Source organism: Lonchura striata, chromosome 1 (genome assembly GCF_046129695.1).
Source record: "Lonchura striata isolate bLonStr1 chromosome 1, bLonStr1.mat, whole genome shotgun sequence".
In the NCBI taxonomy this organism is placed as follows: domain Eukaryota; kingdom Metazoa; phylum Chordata; class Aves; order Passeriformes; family Estrildidae; genus Lonchura; species Lonchura striata.
Window position 1 is genome coordinate 154,579,145 of NC_134603.1, and position 17,866 is coordinate 154,597,010.

The 17,866-nt window shown below is 44.6% G+C and overlaps 1 protein-coding gene across 16 annotated transcripts in view; it reads right to left on the reverse strand.

Annotated features, from left to right (window-relative positions):
• The window catches only part of OBSCN (obscurin, cytoskeletal calmodulin and titin-interacting RhoGEF), a 178,449-nt gene that overhangs the window by 15,667 nt on the left and 144,916 nt on the right, over positions 1–17,866 (reverse strand). For 15 of the 16 annotated variants that reach the window (XM_021537977.2, XM_031503758.2, XM_021537979.2 and 12 more), the window contains 14 exons: positions 10,963–11,211; positions 8,188–8,311; positions 7,751–7,884; positions 7,255–7,367; positions 5,392–5,560; positions 4,792–4,873; positions 4,128–4,328; positions 3,540–3,600; positions 2,842–2,919; positions 2,528–2,700; positions 1,956–1,982; positions 1,529–1,681; positions 765–810; positions 249–326 (listed from right to left, as the gene is read on the reverse strand). In XM_021537977.2, the coding sequence (XP_021393652.2) occupies positions 249–326; positions 765–810; positions 1,529–1,681; positions 1,956–1,982; positions 2,528–2,700; positions 2,842–2,919; positions 3,540–3,600; positions 4,128–4,328; positions 4,792–4,873; positions 5,392–5,560; positions 7,255–7,367; positions 7,751–7,884; positions 8,188–8,311; positions 10,963–11,211 (1,688 nt within the window). Of the gene's footprint in view, positions 1–248; positions 327–764; positions 811–1,528; positions 1,682–1,955; positions 1,983–2,527; positions 2,701–2,841; positions 2,920–3,539; positions 3,601–4,127; positions 4,329–4,791; positions 4,874–5,391; positions 5,561–7,254; positions 7,368–7,750; positions 7,885–8,187; positions 8,312–10,962; positions 11,212–14,938; positions 17,549–17,866 lie in introns of those variants that run through there. The other variant, XM_021537991.3, reaches the window with a different exon arrangement.

Below are 17,866 nucleotides of genomic sequence, written 5' to 3' on the forward strand. Positions count from 1 at the left end.
TTGTCTCTTACAGGCACCTGCATGGGTTCCAGGCAGTGAAAGCCTAGATAATTAATTCCTGACACATCCATCTCTCCTGGGCTTTTTCCCAACTCCCAGCCATGCTCCGATCTCTGCTGTGCTTGCTGTCCTGGCCCAAAAGGTTTTCAAAGATTCAGATATTAAATCATGAGTTGTAATATTAAATTATTCAGCAATTAAAAATAGATGTAACTAAATAGAATCAACACAGATTAGGGGCAACTCACCTGCCACTTGCTCCGAGCCACAATGAATTTGAGCTGTTTGGTATTAATGAAATGAGCTGCTTCAAGAGGGACATTGTGCTGCCAGGTGGAATGAGAAGAAAACCATTGGTTAAAAAAATCCTGGTTTCATTTTCTGAGGCATTTCTGTGGGTTTTTTGTTTTTGTTTTGTTTGTTTGTTTGTTTTTGTTTTTAGCATTCTCTCTTTACACAGTTGTTTAATTTAGGAAAGTTACAGCAGGTCAAATGCTGCAGTCCTTTCATAGTTAAATTGCAGACAAAAATCAGCTTTTCAGTGATTAAATCGAGACCTGTTCAATACCTGTCAATACCTTTTTGCTGTTGGCAATTTTTGACTCTTTTCCTTAGTGATTTGGAATATAAACTTTGGTGTGCAAGGCCAGTTTCCTTTCTGTACTGACACGATAGAACAAGAGGGAATAGTCTCGGGTTGCACCAGGGAGGTTTAGACTGGATATTAGGGAAAATTGACTAATAAAGGACCAGGACAAACTTACCATGAACCATTTGTGGGAAAGACAGTCCAAAGCACTTGGCCTGGATCTGGTAAGAGAACAGATTGACATTTTAGTAGGAAATCACCTCCAACAACAAGGACTGATCTTCCTGAAGGTGCTGCTGCATGCGGACACCCACGTACACTCAGGGCTGTGTCCTTGGGATGCTGATTTGAAGCAGAGAAGCAAAAAAGACACAGCAGCTTCCAACCCAAGATTTCCTTCCCCTGAGAGGAAAACATTCTCCTTTTTCAGTCTGACACTCCCCACAGATGTTCAGGAAGAGCTCATGGCTCTCTGCAGGGTCTCAAGGGTATCCAGAGCAGCTCTGAGAGTGACTTTGCCTCTTTAGGTGGCCAGGGTGAAAATAGCTTTGGCAGCTAAAGAGTGGGAATGAAATTAAAATCAAATGTCTGTAAATATGCCTTCAAGCCAACTTTTGTACTTGAAATTGCTTAATGAATGTGGTCAATGTTGTTTAATTCCCTCCGTACCAGTCCGTGCTCTTCCCACTCGTCTGTGTCATTGCAGAAACTCCTCAGCCTGGAGGAGGCAGGGAGCAAGGACATCACCACACCAGAGAGAGGCTAATTTGGCAAATATCCGAGCTGTGGGTTGGGTAATGGTGAATAATACGGAAAAATTGGGGAAAAATGCAGCACATCCCACTCAAATTTCTGCTTTTCAAACCAAATGATGAGCTGGGATGTGCCTGCTGAGACACCAAGAGCTCTGCACCGAGGGAGGCACAGGAGGGCACTCACTTGGGGTGCTGCTGCAGGATCCCTTTCATGAAGTCCTTTGCATCTTCACTCAAGTGAACAACATCAGGAATGGTCCATGAAATTTCCCCGTTCTGGATATTTAGGAGAGTTTGCCTGTCGTTCTCCCCAGCAAATGGAGACTTGCACGTGAGGCTTATTTATTGAACACCATAAAATGAAAGGAGACAGGTTTTAGATTTTCTGTTCAAATGATAGAGGCACAAATGCTTACATGTGGGTTTTAAAGGGGCTCCGTGCCTGGGACTTGCAATGTTCGTGAGGAGCAACCAGGAAATGAGGAAACCACAAAATAAATTGTCCTTATTATGAAAGGACTGAATGCTCCACTCAAATCCCTCACTTGAAAGTACTGGAGGGCTCTGATGGACAAAGGGTTATTGAGGGAGTGCTTCCAAGATTTATTTACCTTAAATATGTGATGACTCCAACAGCCCTGAGGAGAGAGGGAACACAAATGTCATTTTTGTCACTATTCTTCCATCCTTCTCAAGCCCCTCTTCCTGCCACTAGACACCCTGAAACAGCAAGATCACCTTCTCCTCAACTTTCAAGAATAATAAATTCCAAAAGATTTTTTTTTCCATTAATCTTTCCCTTTCAGTATTTTCTAAAATTGTTCTCAAGCACTCCTTCATTTTTAAATCACAGATAGAGGAAAAGACTCAAAATACTTATTTTTTAAACTTTCTTTTGCCTTTTCTAGAAAACCCTTTAGGATCATTCCCTCTAGTTGCTGCCTGGAATAGAGATCATCTCCTCCAAGATGCTCCTTTGCATTAATTAGCAGTCAGAGTTCAATTATGGCTGAAAAAAAATTAGACAGAAGGAGCTTTAAAGAGCCTTGATGGCTTTTGGATTGTCAGCGTTCGCTTTCGGTTTCCTGTGTTATCATCACTGCTCCATTTACTAATTAACAGCTAATGGAAATTCAGGCCATTGAGGGCCTGGAAAAGCTTTTTTGGGAAAATGAGAGATTACCAGATATCAGTTGCTTTTGACACTGGTGACTGGGAAACAATTTCTGGGGCGACAAACTCTGGAGAGCCGTATTTGCTGTACTGAGGCTGCACGGGTGTGATCCGCTGGGCAAATCCAAAGTCACAGATCTTCAGGTCTTCCCTCTCGGGATAAACCATGAGGATATTCAGTGGCTGTTGAATGGAAAAAATAATAAATAAATGGGGGAAATTTTCTTGAGAGCAGGGAGTATTTTCAGTTGTAGGACTAATTCAGAGAACACCCAATAACTGGCCAACACGAGGCTGGGAAAAGCCAGACTCATTGCTCATTACCTTGATGTCCAAATGAAGGATGTTGTTGTCATGAAGATATTTGATTCCTTCCAAAATTTGCTTGATGTACAGTTTGACCTGAGAATTGAGTCCATTAATAAACAATTAATAAATAAGCAATTATAAAACAGGGAGAGTAAATAGGAGAGTCCCTGATGTCACCAAGATTTGATCTCAAAGGTCCCTCCTAATCCAAACAATTCTATGATATTTCCCTCTGAGAATTTATTTAAAAAAAAATATTTTACCAATAAATATTGGACACCTGGCTACTAGATGGGAGATGTGAAACATTTTGAACTTTTAGCACCAAGGATGTAAAAAACATCCCTTAGAAACCATAATTTCAGCTTTTCTTTTAAAGTCAGAAAGGGAGTAGACAGAATACAGTTGCAAGGGGAAAAAGTGGTATTAAATAAATTGAGATAGGAGCTCCAGATGACAGATAGCAAAGAAATTATGGCAAGAGAGCAAATATAATCTCTTTTTTTTTAGGCTGAATGCAATCCTGGTGGTCAAAATCCCTGTCTGTTTGTAGTTATTTTCCAAAGAAACCCAACTAGCACTGAAAGTTGTTAGGAGAACATTGTAAAGGCTGATTCTGCTCTGATAGATTAACACTGGTTCAAAGACATTTCTCATGTTCCAAAAGGAAAATGCAGAAAGAACCAGCTCTGGGCTTTCAAATGAGAGATTACCTCAGCTTCAGTGACCACGCTCTTCTTGAACAAACGGTCCAGGAGCTCTTCATTGGAGCATCTGACAGTGGCATTAAGGGACAACAGAACCACATGGAAAAGCTTATTTGGACTCTGGCACCTCCTGCATCCAGCCAACAGCAGAATTCAGGAGTCATCTCAGGCAATGGAATGTCATGAAAATCTCAGCTGCAGCAGAGACTGGGCTGGTCTGAACCTGGTATCACTTCTGCTAAAATCTGCCTGCTGATTTTGGGGTTTCTATTCTGCATTTCCCTCATGCTCACCTGGACTTCATCTCACAGAAACAGAGCTCAGAACTTCCAGATGTGTCAGGAAATAGATTTGGTGCTTAACAACTCATTCACACTTGCATATACAAGTCTAATTTTTCTCACCCAGCAGAAGCTGAGGGCTGCAGTGGGGCTCTCACAGAGCTGTGTGTCCTGCAGTGCAGGGAAGAACTGTGTGTGTCCTTTTCTCCCAGGAAAAAACAACAACAAAAAAAAAGAATTACTTAGATATTTAATAAATGAGCTCTATCCACTACTTCCCAGCCTATTCAGACAACTGTACAGAAAAGGATACAACTCCAGAATCAAAATCAGAGTTTTTCGTGTTTCAAACTCATCCAGGAGCCTGGTAATTCTGTCGTGGGACAGAGAGGCAAGAATATCCCTCTCCTGATGAGCCCGAGACTTGGTTTTGCTCCGCAGAGGGATGAATTTGGCAGCACAGGACACCCTGTTCCCTTTGTGCACCACCCGTTTCACAAAGCTGAAGCAGCCCCTGTGCAGGAATCGAAGGACAAGCCCCGATCAGACTTGGGCAGAGATTTTCCCCCACCCTGGCCTTTGACAGCTCCCTGCTGCTCGGTGCTTCAGTTCTCCAGCATGAGAAGATCATTTTGCTGTGTGTGAGGTGCTGTTGCCCTCTCCTGGCTGTCTCCAAAGGGAAGCAACGTGTTCCCAAGAAGGGAAAAGCTCTTGCAGTTGATGCAGGCTCATGCTGGTGTTCCTGCATCCCTTGGACAGACCCGATGTGACGGGATTGGGATGCTCCCATTGCCAAGAAGCCACATCCAGGCACTGATCTGTGAGCCTTTGGATGCTTTTTCCTTGGAGTGACCTCCCACTTCTGCCTTTACTTGCACCTTTTCAGACTTTTCAGGACCCACCTCTGCCTCAGCAGCTCAGATGGGCAATGAGGTATTCCCTGGCAGTGATGCTGTAGAGTTGGAAAATTCATTTACCTTCCAATCTCCTGCTTAACCTCATAATGGGAGTGGAGCTTTCTCCTGGTGGCCACTTTCTTTCCTTCTTGGTCTTTCTTAGCTTTGGAAATGAAGAAAAACAGGGTAAATATTTAGACAATGCTTTGCTAATAGTGTGACAAATTATTACAGGACAATTTAAGGAAGGAAAAATTAGAGGGATCTTCTAAACTTCTAATGAGAGTTAAGTGGAGTTGTTTGATAAGAAGAATGTGTCAAAATGAACTTTGGGGTTACCCAAAGAAGTGGCTGCCCCATCCCTGGAAGGGTTCAGGGCTAGGTTGGATGGGGTTTGGAGGAATCTGGGATAGTAGAAGTTAAACCTGCCCAGGGCAGGGAGTTGGAATTAGAGGATCTTTAAGATTCTTTCCAACTCAAACCATTCTGGGATTCTGTGATTTGATTTTGTCCTGGATCCTGCCAGACTGGCCATATAAAAATGCCACACAGGAATACAGAACATGTTCCATACAGGTACCAGAACATGACTGCAACAAATTACACATTGCCGTGGCAGTGGAGGCAGCCCCTGCAGCTGAGGGGGTGGCATTGTCCTCACGGGTGAGAGGGTGGCATTACCTTCACGTACGACGAGCTCTGCTTTGCACAAAACCTCCCCTCCTGCATTTTTGGCAACACAGGTATAAACACCACCATCTTCCAAGGCAGCATTGTCCACAACCAAGAAATATGTTGTTCCTTCCTTCCCCTGATGGACCCTGTCACTGTCTGTCAGCAGTGAAGTGCCCTGAGGGAAGGAAATGACATTTTGGCACTGGAAAAGGCAAGATGGAAACAGATGTTTCTGCTCTTCTGATGCCTCAGGTTTTAGATTTTATATTTTCAGGTTCTGTGCTGCTTTAGTGTGTGGGTCTGAGCTCCATACCAGGGCAAGGTGAGCTCTCTGCACAGAGCAGGGAGGCAAAACAATTCCTGCTCCAGCTGGGCACCAAGGACAAATGATCCAAACCTCAGCCCAGGAGCACAAACACCGTGGGCTGGAGAGAGAAAAACAAGCAGGGTGGGACTGATGGGCTGGAGCTGGAATGGGACAATGAACTCCAAGGTGCCAATGGAGCAGAACTGATCCCAGGGAGAGCCCCGGGAGCGCTCGTGCATTTTGGGACCATTTTGGGTCATTTGGGTGCAGCCCTGGCTGGGCTCTGGTGCTGCCCAAGGTGGATCCATGGAGGAGATCCTTTGAATGAATCCCTGCTTTATTCTTTAGCTCTGTCTATTTTCTGTTCTAGGTCAGCCTGCACCAGGCATCATTTCAAGAAGCAAATGTGGGAGCAGAGCTACGACATGGATTATTTATGTGAGCAAACCTCACAGAGAAAATGCTGCCCAGGAGAGTGGTGGAGTCACCATCCCTGGAAGTGTTCAAGAAACAACTGGATGTGGGTCTGGCTGACAAGGTGTTTTTCTGTCAGAAGCTGGACTCAGTGATCTTGGAGGTCTTTCCAACCTTAATGGTTCTGTGATTCTATTTTTTAAAATAAATTCTATGAAGAAAGGGGCAGGATGGAGTGTGTGTGACACAGAAGATTGTGAGCATTTGCAAAAGGTCCCTATGACAGTAAAATGCAAAATAAAAATATATAATACAATATGTACATATATGCATATAATATCACAAATATGAAGTGAAGCAATCCTGTTTTCCCACATAAATCTGTGTTTCTGAGGTTTTCCTTATGAAACTGTAAGAAAAATTTAAATTAGAGTAAATCACTCCACAGCAGCACCTGCTCAGCACTTGGTGGGAGCTAAAAGGTACCAGATACTAGAAATTATTAGGGAAGAAATGAAGGATAAGACACAAATCATCATTTGATAAATGCTTGGTTTGCCCATGGTGTGGTACTATTTGGTACATCATCATCAGTGTCCTCTGTAAGAACTTCCTGATGAGAACTGACAGCAGACTGGGGCTCTTCAGCCTGGAAGGAAGGCTCTAGCAAGATATGACAACAATATTCTAAGGAATAATAAATAATTTCTCTCCCTTCTATGGAATACCCATTGTCCTTAGTCACACTGATTTTACTAAGTAGTTGCAGGAAAGAAGTCACATTTGGGAAAATTCACAACTGGGAGTCACAATTGGGAAAAGCCACTCAATCCTCAATCCCATTCCTGCCCTCAGACTGCAGCACACATCTCAGTGGCACTCAGGAAGAAAAAAATTTTCTTTCTGCTCTTTTTGGTCCCCAAAACCATCTTGGCTGCCCTCTCTGCAGGGTGACACGGTGACAGCACAGGGTGGGATGCACAGGTGGTGGTTCAGTGAGGACAGCTGGTTCCACAAACTCTGCAGGCACGATCCAGAGTCCGTGTGAGAGGTGAGGGAGGAAAGAGCAGACAAAATTCCCCGTGGAATTGTGCACTACAGTCCTTCCTATGGTCCTCACTCTCAGCCATGGAAGAGTCTGCACTCACCTTGAACCACAGAACTGTGGGTTGAGGGGTTCCTTCAATGACTGCCTGGAATTTGGCACGTTCCCCAGAGTTCACCTGCACGTCCTCTATTGTCACTTGCATGTAGGGAGGACCTGGTGAGAAAAGGGAATTTGCTGCATGGAAATGGAACTGAAACTTCTTTTGCAGCATGCTGACAGAGCTGGAGTTACTCAATGGGATTGATAGGACAGTCCATATAGGGTGTAACAATAGTTTAGAGTCAAATCAAGAGGTACAACAGCAATATATTTGGGGTTCTTCATGCTGACATTACTTTTAGGCTTCTTATCTTCACACTTAGGCTTCTTACTCCTCACACTTCTTATCTGCTTACTTCACACTTACCTATTACTTTTTGTTTAATAAACAGTTACCGCTCAAAAATTTGGAATATTAAAACAGTCAGGAGTTATTACCAAAAGAGAAGACAGTGAAAGTCAAGGGATTGGGAAAGGGAAACAGGGTTTGGCCTTACTTGTTGGAGTCTTCTCCTCAGTCTTATAGACACGAGTTCTTTCTGTGGTCTCGATATAAACTTCACTGTGCACGTCCCAGACCACCTCTCCTTCTCTCCTGTACCAGCCTCCTGCCCCTGCATCTGGGGATGTTCTTTCAAGAAACCCAAGAGAAAAGATCAGGGCATAGCCACATACAAGAGGTGCAGGATTACACCCTGCCATTGATCTGTTTAACCAGCAGACAAAGGATTATTTGCTTAAAATTAATACAGGAATAATTTTGGTTTGGGGGAGATTAATTTCACTCCGCTCTTTTTTTTTGACAAAGCATTATCACCAGGATTCTGAAAATAATGACAAAGCTACAAGAAACTGTTTGGGTCCACCACAGAGGACTTGCTTTTCTTGCACCGAAGTCAGAAATCCACATGGGTGTATGGAGGTGGGTATTTACCTGTCGATGGGAACAGTGCGTTCCCGAGCGCTTTCCCCTCCAGCAGCCTCCTCTTCCCGGGAAGGAGCAGGGCTGGGCTTTGGCACCCCTGGCTCTTCAGCTGGAACCTGCCTCTGTGCTTTGGCTGGCAGCAGAAATTGGGCAAGTTAGACACGCCACCCCACGAGTTCATACCCCAAACCCAGAGCCAACCTTTGGAGCCATCTCTGGTGCCAGAGCTGAGCCCACCTGAGCTCGGCTGGGTGCAGACACTGAAGGTTAGAGGAGAATTTGGCATTTTTGCAAAGAGCACACGAAGCAAAGGGGTTGGACAGCACCAGAGGGGTGGCACTTGGCTGACTGGGCTAAACTGACTGCTGTGTAAGGAAAAACACACAGACAAAGGTGGGAAAGGCAGTTGGCAGGGACAGGGAAACACAGGTCAGCTGGAAGGATAGTGTGGGTTCACACAGCCTTTGTAGGAGATAATTGTGTTTGAGTTCTGGCTCATTGTTGTAAATGTAGGTGAACCCAGTGGGAAGAAATGATGTCTGACTCCAGTCCAGAAGGCTGAATGATTTCTTTATTATAACTATACTATTATACATTAATATACTATTTAAAGGAGATACTAAAACTACATGCTTACTTTTCTAACTACCATATCTAACTAACTCACAACTCGTGACCGTCTCTCCATAGCCCAGCCCCAGGTGGGTTGGATTGGCCATCAGACTCAAACAATCCTCACCAGAATCCAACCAAACAATCACCCCAGGTAAACAATTCTCCAAACACATTCCACATGGGAAAAACAAGGTGCAGAAACAGAAATTTTTTTCTTTCTTCTCTCTGTGTTCCTCTATGAAATAATCCTGAGAGAGACAAGAATATGCCTGCCACAGGCTCATGGCTGTGAGGAAGTCATGGAATCACAATCCAGGTTGAAAAAGACCCTTAAAAACAAGTCCAGCCATCAACCCAGCACTGCAAAGTGCACCCCTGAAGTGCATTCCAGGGAATAACCCAGTGTTAGCTTTGTCCATATGAGTGCTTCCATTCAGCTTTGCATTAGAACAGTTCCTGACTCTGCTGTGATTACAGACAGCATCAGGGACATGAGTGAGCTCACGTCCATGTCAGCTGGTGGTCAAAGCATGTCCTGGCTGAGCATATGGTTGATATGGAGGTAATATGGACTCTCACAGAGGACTTGGTGATGGTTTAGCATCAGCATTGCTGCACCTCCACTGGAAAATGTCCCTGTACAGCTCTGATTTACACCAGAACAAGGTTTGGCATCTGGGGCTTGATGAAACAAACAAAAAAAAAAGGTGCAGCTTGTGGCTGTTTTAGTTATTTTTCTTCTTTTATTATTAATTATCAGCTATAAATTCAAAACCTGGTTTGATCTCACATTCCAAAATACTTGATTGTCTTTTTATATTGACCATTGGAATGACACTGTAGGATCAATGTATCATCTCCTTTTCATTTAAGGAGAAAAGGTTAAATGCAGAGGAGTCTTCTACCCAGCAGGTGGGAATATTTTAGGGAGCACTCTAGGGATCTTTGGTGCTGGCTGGTTTTGGGAAAGAGCAGCTGTTTCTAGGAATTACTGGATCAGAGATCCCAGGCTGTGGGACTGTGTTTTCCTATCACCAGCACTACTGAAAAATTCACCTCCTTTTTATTTAAGGCATGTGATCATAAAGAGAGGTGTCAAGTCTCCATCTGATTGAAATAACTCCCATAACATGTTTAGTTTTGCACAGATGAAAGACCTGCCAAACCATCTCATTCATTATTGTATTTGCTCTTTAGTCATGACTGAGGAAATAATCTGCTAGGTGACAGATCATTGAGTCATCTTACTCCACCAGAGGATTATTTCCAAAGATGGTTTGTGACTAGAAAGGCAAAAAGGTTTTAAAGCCCTGACATTTCTTTATGCTGTTATTTTGGGTCTGATTCCGTAAACAATTTTTATTCTTGCTAAGTAAGAATATTTATTTTTTAAGGAATTATCTGGAGTTTGAGGGCTGAGGGTTACTTGGCATTGTCCTTTGAGTTAACAGTGGTGGAGAACAGTTATTCTGACTTGACACAAAGACACCTTAGACAAGTTGCTATGGCAGAAGCAGAGGAAGAGTGGAAGGGTTGTCACTCATCCATGACTTTTTAAAAGCAACAGAAAGACAAAGGAATTGTTCTCCTGGCAAGACACAGCCACATACACGGTTGGTTTTAATCACACAGAAGCTGCAAGGGCTCTGTCCAGGGTCAGTGAAATGCACATGAACTTGAGGCACCCAACCCGCGGGAAGTCTCTGACAGTTGGTCCAGGATATTAAAGACAATTCCAGCTTGTTTACAGCAAACAATAAAATAAAAGCAACCACCCTTACCCACCGCACCAAATCAAAACCCAAATGACTTCTCTGAATGTAAAGGAAGGATCTCACCCCACCTTGAAGCAAGACCAGGGGAAAAGCCCAGAGGTGGAAAAAAAATCCCCTATTCCTTAATTTTGAGCAGGTGATGAACCAAACTCTATTTCAGACATGGCTTTCAAACACCCCCTACTTCCAGAAAGATCTGCCCCAAACTTAGATCCAACCTAACCCCAACCCACCCTCCACATTTCTTCGGGTCTGAATGCCCTCTCTTAATCTTCATCTGCTCAAAACACAATGGAACAGAAAAATGAGGTTTAAAACACCATTACTGGCATGCTCAACATTTTCCTGTCTCTCAACTCCTGGGGGACATCTCCCAGCTTCAAGCCAAACCTACCATGGCCTCCGGCAGTCTGGGTTTGGGTGCTGGCTTCATGAACAACCACAGAGGGTGCTGCCCCTGAGGGCTCTGGAGGAGCAGAGCCAGCAGGGCCAAGGCCAAGATCTGCTTGCATGCCTGGGGGAAGAGTCACCAGCAGCGAGGCCGAGTCCATGAGCTTCTTCAGGGCTGTCTTGATTTCCTTATCAGCGCGCTGCAGCGAGGCCTGCACGGACGTCTCCGTCGCTGACTGGGAGGAAGTCATTCCTACAGACAAGAGCAACAACTTTTCTCTCTTCAGGGCAAAGAAAAAAAGGGTAGCACCATCCAACCCATGGAAATATCTGCAACCATATCGTTTTCTCCTCCTAGAGAAGAAAGTTGATGGAGAAATGCTTATTCCAGCAAGAGGGAGTGTAGCTGGGAGTTAAAATAAGAAATTCAGCACAAAATGCTTTGGAAAGTTGTATCTCAGCAGGCTGAGGACACTGTGCCACCTATGCGAACACTTGGTCTGTTCTCAGACAGTGGAACAAAGGATCCATCTCCCAGCTCAACCTGACATTGGTTGGTCTGTCAAAAATACCTTTATGTATCAGAGAATCACAGAATATCCTCAATGGGAAGGGATCCACAAGGATCATCCGGTCCAGCTCCTGGCCCTGCAGCATCACCCCAACAATCCCACCCTGTTCCTGGCAGTGTTATCCAAACTCTCCTGGAGCTCTGGCAGCTTTGGGGCTGTGCCTGTTCCCTGGGGAGGCTGGGCAGTGCCCAGCACCCTCTGGGGGAAGAACCAACCACTGGGTAAGAGCAATGAAATGAACCCACTGCACTGATACAGACCCCACGTGAAGGAAGATGTTATCTCACGGGGAAGGAAAAGGAGTGAGCAGGAATCAGCTGTCAGTGACTCTGGAGAAGGGCAGGGGAATGAAGGGAGAGCTGTTCTTTTTCACCAAAGTCTGGCAGAAAAAACACTCCCTGTTCTAGGGTGATGTGTTTGTCCTGCTTCACAATATTGAAATACTTCTGATGGGTTTGGATGCAGAAGGCTGGGATGGGATCACAGACTGCAGGAGCTCATCTCACCCAATCTCCTTCCTGATAAACCTTCCACAGATCCTGAAAAAAGCTCAACAAAGGGATGGATGTACTAGGGAAGCCCCCACATAATCATGAAAACAGAGAAAATGCAGTCAGGTTAAGACAGTGATCACATTCATGATGCAGCTGCTCACCAATCAAGAGAGAAAAGTCAAATCATCACATGGTTTGAGGGAAAAAAAAAAAAAAGAGCATTTGGAATAAATAGCTCTGACTTGTTTAATGTCATTGACATGAATGAGTATGTCCCATAGGGGTTTTGATTCTGCTCCTTTCCTGGCCTCAAGAAAGTCAATTCCCATGATAGACCTGAGAAAATAAAGTTGAAGGCAATGTGTGGATGAAGACCTCTCACTTGATTTTTGTTTTCAATAATAATGATGGTGACAAAATATTTACTTCCTGAATCTATTGATAGAAAAAAGCAAGATTTGCTGACATGATGTCCCAAACTGCCCATCCTTGTTCATCAGCACTGGGCTGGCTGGAAGATATTAAATATTTTCCTAGAGAAATACCTGGATTCTCTGGTGCTCCTGCTGTGATATCTGCCAGCTGGTGCTGTCCTGTGAACTGGGCAGCTGCCAGTGAGTGAAATTATTGGAAAGGCATGAAGCATTCAATTAGGAAATATATCCACAGGGGTATAGATATAGATCTAGAGGTTATATATAATCACTGGTGTCCCCCATGCTCCAACACCACCACTTTCCTCCCTGCCTCGGGGACATTACACCACTTCCTTCTTTTGGACACTGATTCAGGCTGAGGAACTTTTATATCCCCCAAGATATAGAGACCTAACAAACACCACAGTGATGACACCCTGTGATGGACAACCTCTTTCCCAGCTCTAAAATCTCAGCCTTGACCCTTTCCACCCCACAACTTCAGCCCATCCCTAGGAACTCAAGACTGACAGATATTTTGAAGCTCCAGTTTGGTCTTAGAGAAGGACCCAAGAAGATGTGAATAATTCAAGATTCCTGAGCTGGAAATATTCCTAAAACCAGGTTTTTTTCACTTCAACACTCCTGAAACTGTCCATAAAAAAGGAGCCAGAGCCCAACTGCGTTAATATTCTTGGACTGCAACCCAGCTCCTGCTGAAGTCAGCAGGAGAAGAGGATGATCTGATGGAATATCAAGTGTTGTAACAAAGAACACAGAAACCCAACAAGCCCAGTGACAGCTGATGCAAGACATTTATTGATTTAAACTCAGCATCTAACAGCATATCTTGCACTTGACTTTTTTTTGTGTGTGGATTTTTTTAAAATTTTTTGTATCTCAAGCAAACTGAAGTTTCCACTTTATTAATACCAATTTACCTCCAGGAATTTCAATAAAACGTTCATTCATTGTATTAAAATCTTTCATACAGCTGTATCTCTTCATCTACAGGAAATAAATCCCCACACATCTCATTAGTTATCTACACAGTTTAATCACTTACAAGCATAATTTTTAGCCTCTAGGAAAATATTTTGAAAGTATATGTAATGAACTTTTCATAAACCTTTCACTTTTTGAACAGAGCCCTGCATAGGATTTTAAAAATTCCCTTCAGTTGATACTCTTTTGCTTAAATTTCAAAAGAAAATGTAAACAGATGTTAATTGCTTTGAGCTAATGAATCAAAGTACAATTATTTCTTCTATGACCATCTGAAGTGCAGCCTTAGAGCTTCTTTAGAAAAGCCTGAGTGTCAACCACACCAGGAGGAAACCTCCATGTTCCTTTACACATCCTCATTATCTTTTGGTTGAATATTATATTTTTTGAAGACAATCACAGGGCAAAAACTTTTCTCAGCAGTATCTTTGTAAATCTGAATAAAATCCACTTCCTTCTGTGGAATTATTCAAGATTGATACTGGAATAACTGTGATCAGAATCAGGCTCAAAATAAAAGAAATATTTTTAGCTTTGAAAGCATTTCCCTGTTATGTGTCTGTTAATTTCCAATGTACAGTGCAATATATGAAAAAAGCACTAATATATATATCCATCATATTGCTTCATTATAAAACAAACAGTATAAACCAAGGAGATGTTATAAAAAATGGGATAGTACCATAAAGGAAGCTTGATTTCCTTCACCACTGGAAAAGCATCCTCTATCATGAAGGTAGTGCACACGACATCCTGAGTGGATGTTGAAAGTGAAAGGCTGTGAAATCAATATGTTCATTTTAGTCAGCACAAGGTGCAGCTGCAGAAGGAAAAAAAAAGACCTTTTCCAGAAGCACCTTTTGTGAATTCATTCCCTGTTGGCAGGAATATTGCCCCAAGCTTCCAGAAGAAGCTCCTCAATATCACCTGGCTGGGAAACCCTGAGCCAACATCAGCCATTCCTTCCCAAGGCAGAAACTCACTCCACCCTCTCTCCTCACACTGCTTGGAAATTCAGCTGTGCCTGAGCACTTCTGGTTTCCCTAACCCACAAATGAAACCACAAATGAACATTTCTACAGAGCTCAGCTGGGACAGGCTGTGGGGACTCTTCACCTCACATCTCTGTTGGCAGAGAGGGCCAGTGCAGGGTCCTGCTGAGATCAATGAGCTCCATCTAACTCCAGCTGGCACCAAGATTTGGGCCTGGGAGCTCATCTCTTTTCAGAGCAGCTTGTTGGAGGTCTGGGCTACATCCATTTCTGGTGAAGCCAACAGGGATGGGCTGTGCTCAGTGCACCTCAGCCTCCCCCTCATGCAGCATTCCTGCTGCAAAGCTCCAGAGGAACTCCATGATCAGTCCCTCTCCGAGGCATCTTGACCTTCCTGGTTACAGTAATATGATGCAGTTGCAACTGGCAGCCCAATGCATTTGGAACAGATCTATGTTTCAACTGAATATTTATGGTAAAGCTCTTTTTTATCTCTCTCTGTTTTTTTTTTTTTTTTTTTTTTTTAATCTTTGTGCTCCTGCTACTTTGCCATAGCTCAGTGGTAAATTCCTCTTATCGCATATAAGGGACATCACGGATCAATCTGTTAGTAGGAATGTTTCACCACTGGCACATTCAGGAGAACAAATACTTGTCCAGTCATATTTATTGGCAAAGACAACATTTGTGGTCCTTTACAGACCACATTTGTGGTTCTTTGTACTTGTTAATGTTTGATTGCAGATGCAGGAATTATTTCGTGTGGCACTTTAATCTTTCAGTTAACTGAATTATATTTCAAAAGATATGGTTTATAAATCCACCACACTAGAATGCAGAATAATGAAACGTACATTATCAGACAACTAGGGAGTGGATTTGAAACTATCAGTCATTTAGAAAAGATAGTCTTTTTCACTTGAAGCAGAAGAGAACAATAAAACTCTTGCTTTCTCATGACAGTGGGACTCTCTCCACTGACTAGTGTCAAACTGGGATTTCAACCACAAAAATGCCTGAGCAGCCCTTTGAATCCATGCTATATGTAAAATCTACTATATATCTCATTATATGGCAGAAGGTTAAAAAGATGCAACCAGACTGTGCATGTTGAAAGGTTTATGAAGAAATTTTGGTAGAGCTAGTTGGTGTCACAAGTGTAGAGCAGAGTCAAAGCAGAGTGAAGCTTCATGACCTTTGGGCCCACACGGTGACAGGAGACACCCCCTGTCCTGGGCTACTGAAGGACGCTGAAAAGCTGAGATACTTTCACCTCCTTGCCACACCAAAAACTGGCACATTAAAAAATTAAGTTAATGGACAAAAAAATACACTTCTTCATCTATATTTCTGTCATTGGTAGAAGAATCAGGCTTTTCCTAAACCTCCCATCACTGCTCCACTATGGAATGATACGTGTTCACCTCGATCAAAGCTTTTAAAGTTACAAACTGCTCTGACAGACTGTTCCCTTTAAGACTGGAAAAGCTTGACACATCATATATAAATGCATTTCCCTCTAAGGTATTCCCTTGTACTTGTTACCTCGTAATCTTTGCCACCAATTCCCCTTGCCTACAACAATCCTGATTTTTTTTTTTTTTTTTTAACATAAAGCTGCTTTCTTTGGTGTTAAAAATCATGCTTGAGTTCGCTCAGCTCTGGGAGAGGTCTTCTGTGCTGATGTGCAAGGTGACAGGCTCGCCAACAGTCCCGTAGCTGAGCGTTCTCGTGGAAACTTCAGTTTTAAAGCTGGACTGCCCGTTGTCTGCCGAGCGCTGGACCTCGGTGCAGAACGAGGGCTTCACGGTGAAGGAGGGGCCGGGAGGAGCCGCGCGGGCGTCGCTCACGCGGAAGGAGATGTTGGAGGGGCCCACGGACTGCGCGCCGGCCACCCGCGAGGCCGACACGAACACGGCCCCGGGGACGCGCTCCTCGTACTGGCTGAAGAACCTCTGCCTGGGCTCGGCCACCACGGGCCTGCCCAGGTTCAGCAGCACCGGCTTCCCGATGGTCGGCTCGTTGATCTCCGTCTGCAGCACGGAGATCTCGCAGGGCTTCTCCGCCGTGGGCTTCTGATCCTCACACCTGTAGGTCTCGCCTTCTTGAGGGACATAATCCTCCAGGTCCTCCAGAGTTAAGAGTTTCCCGTTGTGGGTTAAAATCTTGCGGTCCCGGGTGCTGATGTCGTCGGTGTGTAGCTCCTCTGGCTCATCCACTATGACGTTGTCCTCTTCGGGAAGGATGTCCTGTATCACTTCAGGTACCTCCTCTCCAACAGGCCAAGACACATCCACTTCATCGAGCCCTTCCTGACCCTCTGGACTCGCCGGGGAGAACAGAACTTCGTGTTGGTCTCCAGCAGCTGTCCCAAAACTGAAGACCAAAGGCTCACCGCCGCAGGCAAGCAGAGGGGAGGTGGCGCCTGACCCATTGTCAGCACACGGTTCCTGAGGGCAGCTCTTTCCTTCAGTCCCATAATCCAAAAATGAATCGCTTCCTAATTGTTCCGACCCGCACGGGGAGTTTCTCTCTTCGCTGCTGACTTGAGGTCCTTCCTGCTCGGTTGTATACACCAGAGGCTGGATGTCCCCTTCAGAGAGACCCTCATTCGGCAGAGATTTTGACTGTTCCACCAATTTATTGTTGGAGTTGTTTGTGTTTGGATCATCTTCTGGGGAGCGCTTCGGCCTTGAGCTGGGAAAAGTGAACGTTAACATCCCTGAGTCATCTTTCTCTTGCTTTGCTGGGGAAGAACCTCTTTTCCTTGTGGGCTTTGGTGATTTTTTCACCTTGAATTCAATTATTTCTTCCACTTCGACCCACTTGGGCTTTTTCTCTTCCACTGTGCTCTCCACAACGACGTCTCTCGCCGCTGCTCCTTGCACGTCCTCGTGTTCTGTGACATAAAGCCTGGGAACAGCAGCAGACTTTGGTGCTGCCTCCTGGTCGTGTCTGTGGACAGGCTGCCTGATTTTGGAGACATAAACCGGCTCCGGAGCCGGCTCCGCCCGTGGGGAGCGGGAAGGAGAATGACCTGAAGGAGAACGTGCAGGAGAAACCCTTCCCCTTTGTCTTGGGCTCTTCACCACCGTGGTTATGGTCTCCTCTCTGACGGCAGAAAGGGGTGGAGTTGGTGGGAAGATGAGACTTTTTGGGGAGCCACACCCCACCAGCACATGCGGCGGTCGGCCAAGGCGCTGCCTGGGGTTAGTCTGGGGTGAGCATTCCAGCTTTTGGGGAAGTGGTCATTTTGGGAGGGACACACTCACAGCACACACACCCACATGCCCATGTCCACTTCCTCATCCAGGGAAAACCCTGATCCTTTGTCCTTTTCCCCAGGGAAAACCCCAGCTCCATGAACCTCCTGGGGTGTGAGCACACAAGGAGCACGTCCAGCTGAGAGATGCTCTGCTGGGTGCTGCA